We start from the raw sequence: 18,161 nt of genomic DNA, 5'->3' as shown, positions 1-18,161 counted from the left end.
CCCTATAGGGAACTCGGGAGATTTCATGGTAGGCCTCTGTACCCTAGGCCTCTTTTGAATGGTAACCTATTTTGTTTACAAATGTTCTCATAGGAAATGGTTGGGCTTACTGAAAACGTGTAATATGGTGCCACTTTGAACATTATTTACGGGGCCTCTTTTGGTACCCGGATCAGCCCTACCGCAATGCAATTCAAATGCTACATTAGAGTAATCAAACTAGCAGACACACTAATTGGCATTGTGACAGGGTCTCTAATGCATATTATACCTTTTAGTGGTGGTTTGTAAAGTGCCAGACATGCAAAATAGCTCAACTCACAATGCTCCAAGATTGGAGAAAGAAGGAAGGGACAGATAGTGCGGGGAGGGATTTGCAATGAGTAACAGTATAGATAACAAGCATTGGCAATGGCAACAGCTTTGTGTAGGCTTGGCAAAAGCACTGGCCAGGCTCACCCGAAGTGGTTATAACTGACCATGCATGGTAGGAGCTTCAAAATAGTGCGTGTTTTGGGTGGGAAGGGGCAGGAAGTGGATGGGAATTGCCATAGGGATTCATATTGGCATGGGCATTCAATGGATGGGTACATTTCCAAACAGCAAACAACACTTAGAAGCTTTGTGTCCCTCCTCATATGCCATTTCCCCCTACCTGTACTCTAATGCAATTGCTTGAGCTTATAGGTGGTGCTAAAGCACCACTTAACAGTCTCGCTATCATAGTGCTTTTGGTATTTCCAAACAAAGGCTAGGGAACAGAGATTCCGTCAATGGCAGGTTCATAGCTAAAGCATCTGTTTTCCGATTGGTCGCCTCTACTACACAATACAAGCATTACATCCGGAATACGTAAACTCATATAGGAAATACAGTGATATAAATGAAGCTGGGACTGCCTACCTGATATATAGGCACCTGTGGTTTGGTAACAGCAAAGATGAGCAAGATGTTATTTTCGACCAGCTTGTCTATTAGTTGCCCAATCGTTGGGTACTCCTGCAAGAAACACAGTATGACGAGTTGTCAGGTGAGACGCTTTCATTCAAGGGTAAAGATCTGCTCAGAAATCAAACGTTTTCAATAGAAACACACTTACAAATGGGAGAGAGGCGAGTGAGAAAACAATGGGACCAATGAGAGCGAGGCGAGTGAGAAAACGATGGGACCAATGGGAGAGAGGCGAGTGAGGAAACAATGGGACCAATGGGAGCGAGGTGAGTGAGAAACGATGGGACCAATGGGAGAGAGGGGAGTGAGAAAACGATGGGACCAATGGGAGAGAGGCGAGTGAGAAAACAATGAGACCAATGGGAGAGAGGGGAGTGAGAAAACGATGGGACCAATGGGAGAGAGGCGAGTGAGAAAACAATGAGACCAATGGGAGAGATGCGAGTGAGAAAACGATGGGACCAATGGGAGAATGGCGAGTGAGAAAACGATTGGACCAACAGGAGAGAGGCAAGTGAGGAAACAATGGGACCAATGGGAGAGAGGCACGTGAGAAAACGACGAGGGCAATGGGAGAGAGGCAACTGAGAAAACAATGAGACTAATGCACAAAAGGATTGCAGGAGTAAGTGTGGCTTGGGCCAGGAATATGTGGGCTATCCCAATGAAGATCGGGTGAAAAGTGAATATTCATGGGTCACTCAGGAGTCCGAAATCACAGGATTGAATCACTTTGGAATTCAGAGCTTTGCATCACCAAATTGAACATAGTATTTGTTCCAGTCTGTCAGGAGGGGGCAGCATTAGAAATAATAGTATGATAGCATTAGGTATTTTACATAGCACTTCATACGGGAGTCCATCTGCTTTTAAGTATTATTACCCAATCTAAGGGTACTCAATGTGTCGATCTCCGATGGACAAAGAGCGGAATTGGCCCTGTAGGAATTGGGTCTTTGGAAGTGTAGGGTGCCCACATGTCAGAGGTCATGTTGCTGATCTATCCTGACAGGTATGGGAACCTATGCTAGAAGTTATGTTTAATTATTTTTTTTATTGCAGTCCCACTGGCACTGAAAATAGAACAAATATTATTCTAGCATGGGCATACCTAGCCTAAGGAAAATAAATAATGATATTTTCCCAGTGACCGTGGATATAAATAGCCATAATTGTCATGTATTTTACTTTGGATTGATTTAATTAATTGAGCTGATATAGCATTTTTGCTGTGCGGATAATAGGGTACAATTAAACAGTTTACATAATGGACAATACATTTACCAATTTACTAACGAAAGTCAAAAAGCAGAAGGCGGAGGAAAATGTTCTTTATGAAAAGAGCGAAAAATAACAAGTGAGGAAGCGGCATGCAGATGTAAATGCAAAGAGTTCCCCGATAAAGTAAAATAATAGAAAGAAGACAGCACACAAGGAGGATGAGGAACAGCCAAGAGTTATGATATGCAAAATGAAGGGAAGGTGGAGGAGAACAGAGCGAGATCAATAGAGAAAGATACAAGGAGCCAGACTGTGAACACGATAAACACGATGCAGAAAAAATGAAAGGGAATTTCTGACTGTGATACCAGGGACGTCATTTCACTAAAATGCCAGGGGTAGCAGAAGTAACATCACACGACCCTTGACCTCTGATGACATCACAGGAAGTCTTGTCATTTGACCACACCCCGAAGTGACATCACGGAAAGCGACAGAATACAACCTTTCAGCCCTTGACAAAACAGGAAGTGGCATCACATAACATTGTTTCTAAGTACACTACGAAAACTATGTTTATGATATCACTGTAATGTGACATACATTTCATACAAGAACGGATCACAATATGTATCATTAATATCAATTTGTATAGGCCCATATAACCAAATTACTGTGACTGCAAGCAGACGTCCAAGGCCAAATGATAATGATGTGTTATTATACAGCATTTACGCTTAAGCGTTTTATATAGAACAAATATACATACAATATCACCCAACCAGTGTTGGTACTCATTTATCAACCTCAGTAGGATGAAAGGCTGAGTTGGCATTGCCAGGATTCGAACTTGCAACCTGCAGATGACACACTGATCGCAGCAGGGGCATTATTTTATGAGAATGACCCTTCTGTGAGAAAATAACTGGTGATGATTAATCAAAATATGGCTGATCGTGTTCGATAAGCCGGAGCTTGCAAAACTGTACATATTGCTCAAATGAAATATTATTTTTCACAAAGACACAAGGGCAAAGCAAAATTCAAATAAACATAAACTCTTAAAATGTATCTTGGTTTCATAATGTGATTTATTGACCTCAAGCCAAAGGGCTGCGAATGTCAGTTGTTACTGTGACCCAATGGATGTCACTAAGCTCATTAAATGTGGGAATATTACAGGCCAAAGAAACCAGCCTGAACTACTGTTTGCGACTCACGGTTTACTGAAATTCCTGTAGCAGGTGCGAAAACATGCTGAGCAATCTCACCAGCCTAAAAACTAAGAACACGTGTTCAATGCACGAATATGCGAAACGTGGAAATGCTCAGTGTGCCACCTTCTTTAGCCAGTTGCGAGAGACATGGCCTGAGAGGGAGCCAGTCAGCGATAGTTCTCAGGTTGAAGCCTGAGAGGGAGCCAGTCAGCGATAGTTCTCAGGTTGAAGCCTGAGAGGGAGCCAGTCAGCGACAGTCCTCAGGTTGAAGCCTGAAAGGGAGCCAGTCAGCGACAGTCATCAGGTTGAAGCCAAAGAGGGAGCCAGTTAGCCATAGTTCTCTGGTTGAAGCCTGAGAGGAAGCCAGTCAGCGACAGTTCTGAGGTTGAAGCCTGAGAGGGAGCCAGTCAGCGACAGTCCTCAGGTTGAAGCCTGAGAGGGAGCCAGTCAGCAATACTCCTCAGGTTGAAGCCTGAGAGGGAGCCAGTCAGCGACAGTCCTCAGGTTGAAGCCTGAGAGGGAGCCAGTAATCCATAGTTCTCAGGTTGAAGCCTGAGAGGGAGCCAGTCAGTGACAGTCCTCAGGTTGAAGCCTGAGAGGGAGCCAGTAAGTGACAGTCCTCATGTTGAAGCCTGAGAGGGAGCCAGTCAGCGACAGTCCTCAGGTTGAAGCCTGGGAGGGAGCCAGTCAGCGACAGTCCTCACGTTGAATCCTGAGAGTGAGCCAGTCAGCGACAGTTCTCAGGTTGAAGCCTGAGAGGGAGCCAGTGAGCGACAGTCCTCAGGTTGAAGCCTGAGAGGGAGCCAGTGAGCGACAGTCCTCAGGTTGAAGCCTGAGAGGGAGCCAGTCAGTGACAGTCCTCAGGTTGAAGCCTGAGAGGGAGCCAGTAAGCGATAGTTCTCAGGTTGAAGCCTGAGAGGGAGCCAGTCAGCGACAGTCCTCAGGTTGACGCCTGAGAGGGAGCCAGTCAGCGATAGTTCTCAGGTTGACGCCTGAGAGGGAGCCAGTCAGTGACAGTTCTCAGGTTGAAGCCTGAGAGGGAGCCAGTCAGCTATAGTTCTCAGGTTGTCGCCTGAGAGGGAGCCAGTCAGCGACAGTTCTCAGGTTGAAGCCTGAGAGGGAGCCAGTCATCAATAGTTCTCAGGTTGAAGCCTGAGAGGAGCCGGAAGCCATAGTTCTCAGGTTGAAGCCTGAGAGGAGCAAGTAAGCCATAGTTCTCAGGTTGAAGCCTGAGAGGGAGCCAGTCAGCGACAGTTCTCAGGTTGAAGCCTGAGAGGAGCCAGAAAGCCATAGTTCTCAGGTTGAAGCCTGAGAGAAAGCCAGTCAGCGACAGTTCTCGGGTTGAAGCCTGAGAGGAGCCGTAAGCCATAGTTCTCAGGTTGAAGCCTGAGAGGAGCCAGTAAGCCATAGTTCTCAGGTTGAAGCCTGAGAGGGAGCCAGTCAGCGACAGTTCTCGGGCTGAAGCCTGAGAGGAGCCAGTAAGACATAGTTCGTTGAAGCCTGAGAGGGAGCCAGTCAGCGACAATCCTCAGGTTGAAGCCTGAGAGGGAGCCAGTCAGCGATAGTTGTCAGGTTGACGCATGAGAGGGAGCCAGTCAGCGACAGTTCTCAGGTTGAAGCCTGAGAGGGAGCCAGTCAGCTATAGTTCTCAGGTTGTCGCCTGAGAGGGAGCCAGTCAGCGACAGTTCTCAGGTTGAAGCCTGAGAGGGAGCCAGTCAGCGATAGTTCTCAGGTTGAAGCCTGAGAGGAACCAGTAAGCCATAGTTCTCAGGTTGAAGCCTGAGAGGAGCCAGTAAGCCATAGTTCTCAGGTTGAAGCCTGAGAGGGAGCCAGTCAGCGACAGTTCTCAGGTTGAAGCCCTAGAGGAGCCAGTAAGCCATAGTTCTCAGGTTGAAACCTGAGAGGGAGCCAGTCAGCGACAGTTCTCGGGTTGAAGCCTGAGAGGAGCCAGTAAGCCATAGTTCTCAGGTTGAAGCCTAAGAGGAGCCAGTAAGCCATAGTTCTCAAGTTGAAGCCTGAGAGGGAGCCAGTAAGCCATAGTTCTCAGGTTGAAGCCTGAGAGGGAGCCAGTCAGCGACCGTTCTCAGGTTGAAGCCTGAGAGGAGCTTGTAAGCCATAGTTCTCAGGTTGAAGCCTGAGAGGAGCCAGTAAGCCATAGTTCTCAGGTTGAAGCCTGAGAGGGAGCCAGTCAGCGACAGTTCTCAGGTTGAAGCCTGAGAGGAGCCAGTAAGCCATAGTTCTCAGGTTGAAGCCTGAGAGGAGCCAGTAAGCCATAGTTCTCAGGTTGAAGCCTGAGAGGGAGCCAGTCAGCGACAGTTCTCAGGTTGAAGCCTGAGAGGGAGCCAGTCAGCGACAGTTCTCATGTGGAAGCCTGAGAGGAGCCAGTAAGCCATAGTTCTCAGGTTGAAGCCTGAGAGGGAGCCAGTCAGTGACAGTTCTCAGGTGGAAGCCTGAGAGGAGCCAGTAAGCCATAGTTCTCAGGTTGAAGCCTGAGAGGGAGCCAGTCAGCGGCAGTTCTCAGGTTGAAGCCTGAGAGGAGCCAGTAAGCCATAGTTCTCAGGTTGAAGCCTGAGAGGAGCCAGTAAGCCATAGTTCTCAGGTTGAAGCCAGCACAAGTTAAAGCAGGTGGAATTCCTGGAAATGTGCGAGTGTTCAGTGCAAAGGTCTCCTCCAGCATGTTTCCACGTTGCCAGCTTGCCTTCTCAATGTGCATATTTGGTTTCTGGTCAAGATTTTGTGATATTTCTTTCAACAACAAGCTTAACACAGGGCAGCAGCGCAGGCTCCATTTGCAGACCGGTTATCATATTGATGTGGGCACCAGGGCGCCGAGTTTGTGGGTACTCCGGGCCCGAACCCTCTCCTCACACTATCTTCATTAAAGTCCATATTTTTATAATCTGGGGTTTTTTTGGCCCGCCGCCTGGCCACAACCCCCCTCTAACTCCCACCCTCGCCCTTGGCTCACCACGGTAAAACCAAAAGTCGGTGCCTCTGGCTGGCACAGCTATGTGGATGCTCGGAGGGGCGCGGGGAGTGGGGCTGGAGAAGAGTAAAGGTAAAAAAAAAAGCGTGAGGGAATAAAGATACTAAAAAGAGAAAAAGATAGGAACTTTCTTTTCCACTGGGAAATAGGCACAAGATAAACTAACTGCGAGCAACAACCTATTTAATTATTGCAAACACTCTGCAAACTGAATGATAGCAGGCGGTTTAGCAAGCTCGTAAGAGTGAAAGGCCGAATCGACCCTGCAAACGAGTGACCTACTGAGCTATCGAGAACGGGGGGAGATGGCATTGAGCCTGTGCCTTGGTTACGCTTGTCTGTGATAACCTGGCGCGTGCTAGCCTGGAATGCAGCATTCAAGCCTTGCAGATGGTTCGTGGAATTCGCGATCTTCATGCAAGTTTTGTGTCGCTTGCTATGCCGCCTGATATCCATGTCTAAGCGTCAGCTCCAAGAAACAAGGCAAGGAATGTTGCTGAGTGGCATTAGGGATAGCTATTTCCTGAATGATGGAGAGGAATGCAGCGGGGGCTGTGCGTGAAGGCACCGAGCGGCATCTGCACGCGCGTGCACTCACCGCTGCGGAGGAAGAGGCCGCTAACAGTGGCTGCTAAGGTTATGGCTGGACATGAAATAAGACGCTGTGTGGTCAGACCAGTCAGGCCATGCACAGTCTGCCATTGTGCAATATACTGAGCTCTGCGAGGCCGCACTTCCTCAGCATTCATCGAATCACGCATGTGTATGCAGCACACATATTAAGATATATCACCTTTTCAAGAGGGATGCCATAACAAGCAAATCCTTTTCGGAGGCAATGGGGGCCATTTTCACGCGTGTGGAGAGGGAAGCGGATCAAAGAGTACTGGCATAGACCCTCTCTCCACCACTACATTACAAAGCATGGAATTCTGTTGGATTTCATGAGCAGAGAAGGGGGTGAGCGGTACGCAATGCCTCTATCTGCCTACCCCAACCTCTCTGTGCAGAAAATGCACATGCACCGATTTAATGCAGGCGGAGAGGCTGAAATCCGCAAAGGGTTCCATTGGAATCCCTGTAAATGCCCTCGGCAACGCACTGACATTGCAGGAAGCATGTACGATTATTGTCAGCAGCAAGCACTGGGACCTGAGAAGTCACTCAGACATCTGTCCAGCCTGCAGGACACACATTTCAATTCTGCCAGCATCGACTAAGCCTTTGATCCTTCTACGGTCGATAGATTTAGAACTATAACATTTAAATTGCAGAAGCAATTTTGAAATGATCCCTTATTTGCCAATACAAATGTTGCCATCGTTTCCCAGAGTTTAGAGACCTTCAAAATATCGCTCTCAATACCAGTTTCTAAGAGATTTCTGAACCTAGAAATGTGCTTGATACTGTCCCATCAGATCCAGAAGTTGATCCATCTACTGTTTTGGCAACTCATGTTAGACCTAACGCGCACTTTTGCCAATCCTTTCCTACAGGCAACAATACTGATACCTTTTTCTCCTAGTGAGCTTCCATCTTGTGAAGGTGGGAATCAGTATCTCTTCAGTGTTTATGAAACAAAACTTGTCCAGTGATCATGCAATCGCCTCATATCGCCTTGCATCCAGTGACCGCATTACTATTAAGGAGGCTGATAGGGAAGCGGAAATAGCTATATTACCAACTAAAGATTATGCTAATGAGATGTGCAGGCAGTTTAGAGATCGTACCTCCTATTGCAGGTTACTCTAATACAACTCATGAATTTAACAATAAAATAAATGTGTTACTAAACAACTGCTATTTAGAGGGGATTTGCACTATAGTGGAATGATATTTGTATGCCTAAACATCCTATGACCCTTGTTTTGATATTTATTTCACAAGATCCATAAACCCTACCGACCACGAAGAGGACGTCCACTCATATCAAGAATGGCGAGCATTACCAAGAACTAGTTTCAGTTTGTGGATAGATTTCTCAAGGCTTTTGTATGAAACCGACCCTGATATGTATGCGACCACACAGATGTAATGTGAGTAAACATGGTAGTTAGACACCATGGATGTTACCTCTCTATATAGCCTGTGGAAGATATTCTATGCACTAGATCTGCTATTTATTTTCAACATTGAAAAGAGAAAGATGCTTCTTGAGAGGATAGACTTCATTTTGAAAAATGCCTATTCTCTATCTGGTGATAGTTATTTCGTTCAGCTGCAGGGCACGGATCAGGGGAGCAGAGGAGCCCCCCGCGTACTCTAACCTCTTCATGGGGTTGTGGGAGAGTATGCATGCCTGGTCTATGCATATTATCCACCATATAGCTTCTATGTGGTCACGTGGCAAAACTATATAGCTGACCCCATTCTGATTTGGGATGTCTCATTAGACGAACTCAAGTTCTATCATAAACGTCTAAATGTAAACTCAAGCCAAAGTGGAGTTGAATGTGATATCCAGTCAGGATTGTGTTGAATGTTTAGATCTTATATTTGCGAAGGATATCTAATTAGAGGGCACTGTTGTTACATAAGATATGGCCAGGAATATTATTGTACACAATGATGGTGCCCAACTCCAATCTCTAGTTTCTCATGGCAAGTTACTCCACACCAAAATAAATTGCTGCTCTTCTTTTCAATATGAAGACCAGGGCAAAGTCACAATAACACTTTATCAGGGCAGACGGTACTGACACAATATGCTTTTTCAAGCTTGTTTTAAAGTGGATATAAGGAATGTGAGTCTTTAGTAACTCCCATGATCACTGAAATGGACCCCCTGACCAACATGTAACTGCCAAGTGAGGTGCACATGGGAAGATCGGGTTCATTACAATGTTGACTTCTCAACACCGTGACATTTTAAACAATCTTCTTAAAACAAGGCTCTCTTTCATATTCTTATGTGCAACTCGTGCCTGTTTTATCAACACATCCAGGAGTCAGCTAAATCAGAGGCAGTAAAGTAACCCCAATAGGTAACATCATTGCCCCAAGTGTTTTTTAGAATCATTCTAAGCACATCAGGGAGTGTGTCTCCTGGTTAACTTCACATGCTGTGGATATCCAGAAATGGAGTGAAAGCTTGATCTGTAAATTGTGGCTCAACCTGAAACATTAAAAGAATGTAAAGGCATGTACTATTAGGATGGACCTGGTCCCCCTGCAACTATAGGCGGAATCCATCATTCTCATTGTTGGATGGGCAACAGCAATTGTTAAGATGGCAGCTGCCATTGCAGCAATGGCTTCCACCGTTGCTGTTCATCACATGTAGGTGGTTCCCAGTGATTTGCTGGTCTATTTCCACTACATGTGATATGGGTCACAACAGCAGCGCTATTGGCTGATTGGCTGTGCTCCTTCGTGCAGCCATAGGCGCACCTTGGATTGAGTCTATACATTCTCAAACTATGCTGCATAGCCTACTATGTGATATTCATACAGGATGGTAGCTTAAGCACATTGTTTTCACATCATGGGATACATGGACAGCAGTTCAATTGTTTTCTTTTGTTCAGAATTATAAAGCATGTCAAAACGATATACCAAATAGCACAGGTGAAGGAAGGTGAATTTTAAATGTGCCTGGCATCAATAAGATTGTCTATGTGCCAGGACGTGAAAGACTACAATAGATTGCACCCCATATTAAAGAGGGTACCAGATAAGGATACTCAGTAGAATTCTTAACCATATTTTTGGCATTTTGATTTTCCTTGAATGACTTCTCCAATTGCTCACTCCACTCCGTGGCCAGATCTGGACAAATGCAATTGCCGCTTCTGTCTTCCATTTTGTTCTCAGAAGATAGGAGCATTGTGCCTGTCTTGTTACCTAACAATACTTCTGTCACCAAATTAATTTACCCTCAAAATATTAAGCACTTCTACAATTTTAGGCTTGGAATGTTCTAGATTCTACCTGCAAAAGGTTAACTAAAGCTCTGCTTATGTTGGTAAAAGGGGAGGGAATGCAAGCATGGCGGAGCCCGCGCATCCTCTTAAGGACAGAGGTTGTGCGAATGTCTATTCCGTGCTGCGATGTGTAAATACCCACAACCCCATACAATGCAAAGTGCATGAACAGAGCAAATACTGTAACAGAACGAGAAGAAGGCATCATCTTACCAACACAGTAGACATTGAGTACTCGTTGTTGCTGTCCAGATGGCAAAGGCCATCATTTGGAATAACAATGCCAGCCAATTTGCTGTCCATTCCAAAGTGTGAGTCGGCATCGGTCACGAAAACCAGAAGATGCAGCGAGTCATTTCTCCACCCAATTTTTTCCTAAAATTGCAATTTAAATTATTAACACAAGCAAAATGGAATGGGACAAACTAGTTTTGAAAACGAGCTAATTTTGTTCATTTTTCAGCTCCCTCCAGTCAATGAGAATTATCCATTTGCAGTCAATAACTCCAGTTTTGACAGAATCCTTGCAATCAGACAGCAGCTGCATTGTCTTAAATAGCAATAAAAATCTTTGTTTTCAGTGATTATGCAAAACAAGCATCCAATTCCACTGTCTGAGGTCTCGCTTATCAAAGTGTCCTAGTTCACTGTTGTTGGTTCTACCTATAAAGTCTAAGGATAATATTTGATTTCAAAACTGTGCACCTGAAAAATAATAATGTAACACCACAAGCACCACACATATGTATTTCTGTGTGCAAGCTGCAAATGGCTCCTTAACAGTCAATGGGCATCATTATGAGTGTGGCAGTCCGGGAACAAGGGTGCCGGTAGGCTTACCGGCACCCTTGTTTCCGGACTGCCACACTACAAGTCTGCCTGCCGGGGTCACCCCGCCCGGCACGTCTGACCCTGCTGGGCGCATCAGCCCCAGTAGGCAGAGTTGTCACGGAAGCACCAGCACCGTTAGCAACAGTGCCGGTGCTTCCAAATGATTTACCGAATCTCCCGCCTGACTTCCTGCTCCGCCGGGACTTGTAATATCTCAGTGGCACCGGGAAGTCTGGTGGCGGATTTGGTGTTTCGAGGACAGCGGCAACCCGCCGGTAGCACCAGCGGGTTACCACTGACCTTGTAATGAGGGCCAATATCACTAAGATAAATGACCTTTCCCAATGTATGGCCTTTAGCCTTAGTCTGAGGCCCTAACTAAGGTGAGGGATATTATCCTGTGATCATTTCTGTTCATGCTGCCCATAAGGCTAAAATAAGCTATAGTTTCACTCCACAATGTAGACGGGTAGTAGTATAGCTCAGTGGCAATGTGCTCGTCTTGCTAGACGACACAGTGCAACACAGGTTCAAATCCAGTGTACCGCATAGAAACCTCTTTGGAATTAAGCACATTATAAAAAAACAACTATAATTCATATAATACAATGCATGTTTTAACATGCGCTGTTTTCAGCTATTTATTTTATTGTAAATTGGTTTCAGTCAAACCTTGCACTTAAAAACAAAAAAAGAAAACAGTTAAAAACATCATTTACTTATCTAATACATACAAAATATGCACATTCATAACAAACAAAAGCAGAGTTATAAACTATAAATCATTATATCCATCATTATTTACTAGAAAATCATTATAATGTATCTACCTACAAAATGCGTTTCCTATCTTTTTGAATTCATTTCCTGGAAATGAAAAAACATTAAACAAATGGTTGTCAATGTTAAGGATAGCTGATTATCTGCCAAAATTAAAAGCCCAAATTCCACCTATATCATGGACAAAGTGCCTAAAATAATCCCCTCTTAACTGCTTTAAATTAAGCTACTGGAGAAGGAAGTACTCTGCAACCTCATTCTTCCCTTGGAATACCTTTACGCAAGCCTAAGATCTTGTAAGTAGGGATGCGATCACAACAAATCCTCAATCAATCAATCAATCAATCAATCAAGTACTTATATTGCGCACTGACACCAAAGGCATCATGGCGCATTAGAATAAGATACTGGAGAAATGAGAGCGGAGAATCACGTAAACCGATGAGTTTTTATATTTCGTTTAAAAAGTGCAAAGTCTGTGGTATGCCGTAGCACAGGCGGTAATGAATTCCAGTGTGCGTTCCCGGCAATGGAGAAAGCTCTACCCCCGATTAGCTCCTTTTGATATTTAGGGACACATAGGAGTGCTGCGTCAGTAGATCTGAGGGGCGGCCTAGGGTATAGCTATGTAGTTTCTCCTGAACGGCCCAACAAGCTTTCGCACTCAGAGCTCGATGGATCATACAGGAGGCTTTAAGTTTAACTCGGGCTGCAACCGGCAGCCAGTGTAGGGATTGATGCGCCTCAGAGACATGCTGACCAAAAGGGATCCATTTCACTAATCTGACTGCCGCGTTTTGCAACACCTAAAGACGCTGAATGTGATACAGTGGTTGAGCCAGATAAATGGCACTACAGTAATCGATGCTGTCATTAAGGCAAGCTATGACTACCTGGGCATGAAATTCCCCAGGGATAAAAGGGAGAACTTTCTTCAACTGCTTCAGTTTGAGGAGGCCAAGCCCACAGACCGAATTTATCTGGTTCTCCATAGTCCGTGAAGTGGGTAATCCTCATAAACATTTTCCTCCTGATAGCATTCAGAAAATTCAACAAATTAATTGGAGTGTTCCTCAATACTTTTTTTGTTCAATTGTTTACATAATGTATACTTTGGGACCTGATCCCTGGTAACACACAAGTCAGCCAGGTTGGGGTTAGTTAATAATAATGAATCCAGGAAGATCTCTTCCAACATCAAAATGGTACTACATCTTAAAATCCATTAATGCATTTCATCAGAAGATCCATTTGCCAACACCTTCTTGAGATCAATAAATAATATGTTTTCTGGGAGGCGCTAAAGCTACAGCGGGCCCTTCTGCTCCTGCAAATGGGGAGCCCATGGAGATTCAGCGAATGATGGACTATATACAGGAAGGGTTCACAACCCTCAACACCAAACCGGATGACATGAGTGGGACGATCAGTGCCATAAAGGTCTGCATGGAAACGACTGACTCCCGGGTCACTGAGGTTGAGTACAGATTCGGACTAGCGGAGGACGACATCACGACGCTCAGAGCTGAATTGACTTCACTTACCAAGCAGGTGCAAACTGTCAGCAAGAAAAATTAGGATTTAGAGTCCTGATCCCGGCGCAATAATCTACGCATAATCGGGGTCCCAGAGGACAACATTACGGCCCCCATGGAAGATTATGTAGTGCGCACTATTCTCTCCCTGCTTGATGGTACCAAACTATTGCCTCAGTTTGCTATAGAACATGCTCACCGCTAACTGACCATAAAGCCTAAACCAGGAGCCCCTCCTCGCCCAATTATTGCCAGAGTCCTGAATTACCGAGAGAGGGATGCACTGCTGCGTGCTGCCAGAGCCAAAGGGAAGCTCCTGGTTGGATCTAATAGAATTCACTTTATTATCCGGATTTCTCCATCACCGTGCAGCAGGAACGGAAGTCCTTCATGGCAGTGAAGATGAGACTTTGCGAGCTAGGGGTCAAATATGCCATGTTATTATTTCCTGCTAAGCTCAGGGTAGAGCACTCTGACAAACTTTACTTCTTTACAATCCCTGAAGAGACAATGAAATTCCTAAATTCCTGGACCAACACTTCCCTGGGTGAACCTGCTTATCCTTTCAGTATGCCTCTGATTGGGAGGGGGCTGGGGGAAGAGGGAGGGTTGACGGAAAATGTTAAATGGAAAATGCTTGACATGTGTGATAGGGCTATCAGTGGGCTACCACTCTCTGAAGTTTTTCTGACAAGATGCTCCTTACTGGCCCGCACTGGGCCCATGACTTACCACCTACAATGGCCTGATGGTGGCTGACACACTGAAGTGCATGAGCTGGAATATCAGAGGTCTAGGCAATCATGCTAAGATGAGGAAGCTGCAGCTCTATGCAGAACAACACAAGGCCTGCATTCTTTTTTACAGGAAAAACATGCACTAGCTGCAGGCTGAAATAGGTTTGCTAAAAGCTGGGGTACACATCATTTCTATACATAATATTCTACCCAAAGTCGCAGTGTCATGATCCTGATTCCCAAATCATTACAATATGTACCGAAGGCCACTCCCGTAGATCCGCTCGGGTGCACACTGTGCTATCTGGTCTAGACGTGGTAATGCTCAACATTTACAGCCCCAATGTAGATGACCCCGACTTCTACTCTCAGATGATAGACTTATTGGCAATGTACCCTTGAGTGCCTGTCTTATGGGATGGGGACTTTAATACCATTGCAAATCTTAATCTGGACAGGTCTGGGAATAGAGCCCGGCAGCTTTCTAGAGCCGCCTGGACCATACTTGAAGGACGGATCAGACTGGGAGCAGAAGATGCCTGGAGACTGCTATACCCACAGTCCTGCGGGTTCTCATTTTATTCAACAGTTCACGACTCGCACTCTAGAATTGGACGGTGGAGGCGGATATACTGTCCAGGACATACTCAGACCGTTCCCCGATAACCCTGACTCTGGCTTGGGATGAGAGACAATCTGTGGGATGACCCTGGGGGCTTAAAACTCAGGCACTATTAGACCCGGTATTTGAGGCAGAGCTAGGGGAATGTGGTGACGACTGTTTTAAAATAAACGTGGGTACGGTGGATTCCCTGGCTACCCTTAGGGATGCCATCAAGGTCTATATCCATGGCATGGCCATGGCTTAAGAATTAGGGATTATTAAGGCTATACACTGAAAAATCCGAGACAGGTAGGCCTCCCTTCAGCACTCGAAACACAATATGCAGCAAATCAGGCCTCCACCACTCTAGGTGAAATTAAAGAGGCATTGGACAGCTTCAGAGGCCACGCTGATAAGGAAAGGAAGTTCCTCGACATCCATGGGGCAGCAAGGCAATATGGCAAAGTGTAATGCCCGGGTAGACTGGGGTCCTAGTCCATACTGAATCAGATGTAAACAAGGTGTTCCATTCCTTTTATATGGCACATTACGCTAATAATGATATGACGCCTGGCTCAGATATAGATGCGTTCCTAGACTGACTCCGGCTCTCAGTGCTCTCTGACGAGACTAGTGAGGCTCTCGACTGTCCGATGGGGGTTGTGGAGATTTTGCATGCCATCGAAGCTCTGCCCTCCGGTAAGGCCGCCGGTCCGGATGGTCTAACCATGGACATTTATAAATGCTATAAGTTCCACCTTGTGCCTCATTTGTCTGCCCTATGGGACGAATCCTGTGCAAAGAAGGAGCTACCCCCCATACTTAGAGAGGCAATGATAACCGTGCTTCTTAAACATGGTAAACCTGCTACGCACTGCGACTCATATCATCCCCTTTCACTCATCAATAGTGATCTTAAAATATTTGCAAAGGTGCTGGTCCTTTGGCTCGCCCCCTATATGACACATCTTATACACCCTGAATAGGCTGGATTTGTGCATGGCCGCTCCATGGCCCTCAATCTGAAGCACCTATTTAACATCCTAGCCCAAGTTCATCCTGATGTGGGGGTGGTGGCTGCTATATTGGATGTTCAGAAGGCCTTTGACTCAGTATCTTGGTGGCTCCTCTGGGCTGTACTTGAAAAGTGCAATTTCGGCCCCAATTCATTTAATGGATACAGCTACTTTACACATTGCCTGTGGACAGGGTCTGCACCAGTGGTCTGCTCTTGCAGCCATTTGACATCTGTACGGGGACATGCTGTGGTGGTAAGACTCAAATCGGCCACACTTACGAGACCATATAGTCAGGGGGGACTGGCGTCCCCAGATTTTGAGAAATACTGGTTGGCAGCCCAGGCTCAATATGCAGTTTATTGGTTTACTTATTGGTTCCACTCCCACATGGAAAAATCGAGCGCCACGTGACTGCACCCCGCAACCTTCACTCTTTGGTACTACCCCCAATGTGAAAAGATCCTAGGGTGCCCAGTCCAGTGGCCACCACAGCATTGGCATGGGATAAAATATGGAGGCTGATCGATAACCCTCACCCATTTCATAGGGATCTACTGCTCTGGAACTTCTGTCTGGGGGTTCCCTAAAATAAGCAGAACTGCTGTGAACACTTGGGCAGCTGATGGCTATCCCACTCTGGGCGACATGTTTGATATGGGTACCTTCGTCGCGTGGCCTGATCTACCTAAATATCCTGGTGGGCAGACCTCTCGGTGGCTGCAGTACGCGGGACTGCCACGCAGTCAAGAAGACATGGAGGGTGTTCCCCTCTTCGCACCCGGATGAACCACTTTTGGCACTGATTACAGAAAGTGTTTTTTCTACTGGGTTAGTATCTAGACTGTACAAGCTGCTTCAGGACCAGATTAACAAACCACTATCCAAGCTTCAAGAGACCAGGGGCGGGGATCTGGGTACTAGTATCACTGACACAAGCTGGGAAATGATGTGCATGCAGACATGAGAGGTTTCCTGTAATGCCAGTTTCCGCCTGATTCAATTCAAGGTATTGCACAGATTTCACTACACCCCAGCTAGACTACACATTATGTCCCGAGACCACTCTCGCCTCTGCCCTAGATGCCACTCAGACAGCGCAGGCTACCTTCATATAGTCTGGGCTTTTCTGAGAATTTCGGGGTATTGGGCGGGGGTCTGTACTGCTGTATCTGAGATGCTGGACTGCACTATGTATCCGAATTCTATGAACTGCCGGTTTCACGAGTTCTTGCCACTTCAGGGTGCCCATCGTAAATGTGCTAGTCTTTGTATGATTATTGCTGTCCGCTGTATATTGTTGTTATGACTTAGACCTGCTAGCCCCACCATGGAACAGTGGCTCTGGGATGCCACTTGGACATCAGACTTGGAGGAACGCTGGATCTCCCTGCAAACTGCCTGTTGCACACCCCCTTTCCGAGCTTACCTGCAAACAATCACTACTGGTGTACTGGGACATACAGACCCCCCTGATCCTCCTTGAACTCTTGAATTTGCATGTTATAGGTATGCATTTTCTACTCCTTGCTATGAACTGCTCTTCAGCAGTAAATTGTAACATTTTTGGGCGATGTGGTCATTGCTATGTATATATAGCCTTGTATAAACTGTTGATATGATTGCCCCATCACATTGTCAAGCACTTAATAAATCAAGGGCCACACAGCCCTGGCGGAGACCTCTTACAGTTGGAACATTGGAAGACATCAACCCATGACTGTTAAGTCGAATCTGTACTGAAGTTTCCAAGTACAAATCTACCAAAACTCCTAGAAGGCCATCCTGCATTTCCCCACTTCTGGTCCTGTTAACTCTATCTAATGCTGCACATGGATCTCTAAAAGCAACATGCGTTGTCCTGCCTTTCTTCCAGGCTTCTCACTGAAATATCCTGAGCACAAGCCCATTTAAGGATCTCCATAACCATTTTCTAAAGCCTGATTGAAGATTATCTATTTTCCTTTTCTTTCTTGCCCAAGATTCCACCTGATACTATATAATTGAGGAACATTGTATGCTGGCCTTCTTTCAAAGCAATGTGTATCCATCCGTAAGCAGGGTTTCTCTTAGTCATGATTTCTGCATCATAATTACATAAGGGGGTCACCGTTACCAGCCCCTCAGAGTGTTCAATAAATAGATTAGAGTGATTCCTAGTTTTCCAACTCATCAAATTAAATATTTCTCCCACAAAGGTATTGCTTATCCACCCGCTCCTTATTAGTGTGCAAAATCAGGGTTCAATAATAACCAAGCCCAATCGACCTTTTTGGGATTAGGTGCTCTTTCTTTTCCCTGAAGTTGGACTCTGTTATCATAAGTTATTTTCAAAGGCCTCTCCATAGCTGTAGGCTTCC

General features: G+C 45.7%; 1 protein-coding gene across 4 annotated transcripts in view; it reads right to left on the bottom strand.

Annotated features, from left to right (window-relative positions):
- ITGB6 (integrin subunit beta 6) overlaps window positions 1-18,161 on the bottom strand; it is a 382,803-nt gene that overhangs the window by 265,549 nt on the left and 99,093 nt on the right. For all 4 annotated transcript variants that reach the window (XR_011274731.1, XM_069616349.1, XM_069616348.1 and 1 more), the window contains 2 exons: window positions 10,512-10,673; window positions 904-999 (listed from right to left, as the gene is read on the bottom strand). Coding sequence is in view for 3 of the 4 variants with exons in the window: in XM_069616349.1 (XP_069472450.1) it covers window positions 904-999; window positions 10,512-10,673 (258 nt within the window). In the remaining variant the exon portion in view is untranslated. The remainder of the gene's footprint in view (window positions 1-903; window positions 1,000-10,511; window positions 10,674-18,161) is intronic.

This window comes from Ambystoma mexicanum, chromosome 9 (assembly GCF_040938575.1).
Source record: "Ambystoma mexicanum isolate Mex_15411 chromosome 9, UKY_AmexF1_1, whole genome shotgun sequence".
Taxonomy (NCBI): domain Eukaryota; kingdom Metazoa; phylum Chordata; class Amphibia; order Caudata; family Ambystomatidae; genus Ambystoma; species Ambystoma mexicanum.
The sequence above is the reverse complement of the archived record's forward strand: the minus strand, read 5'-3'. Positions and strand labels throughout refer to the sequence as shown.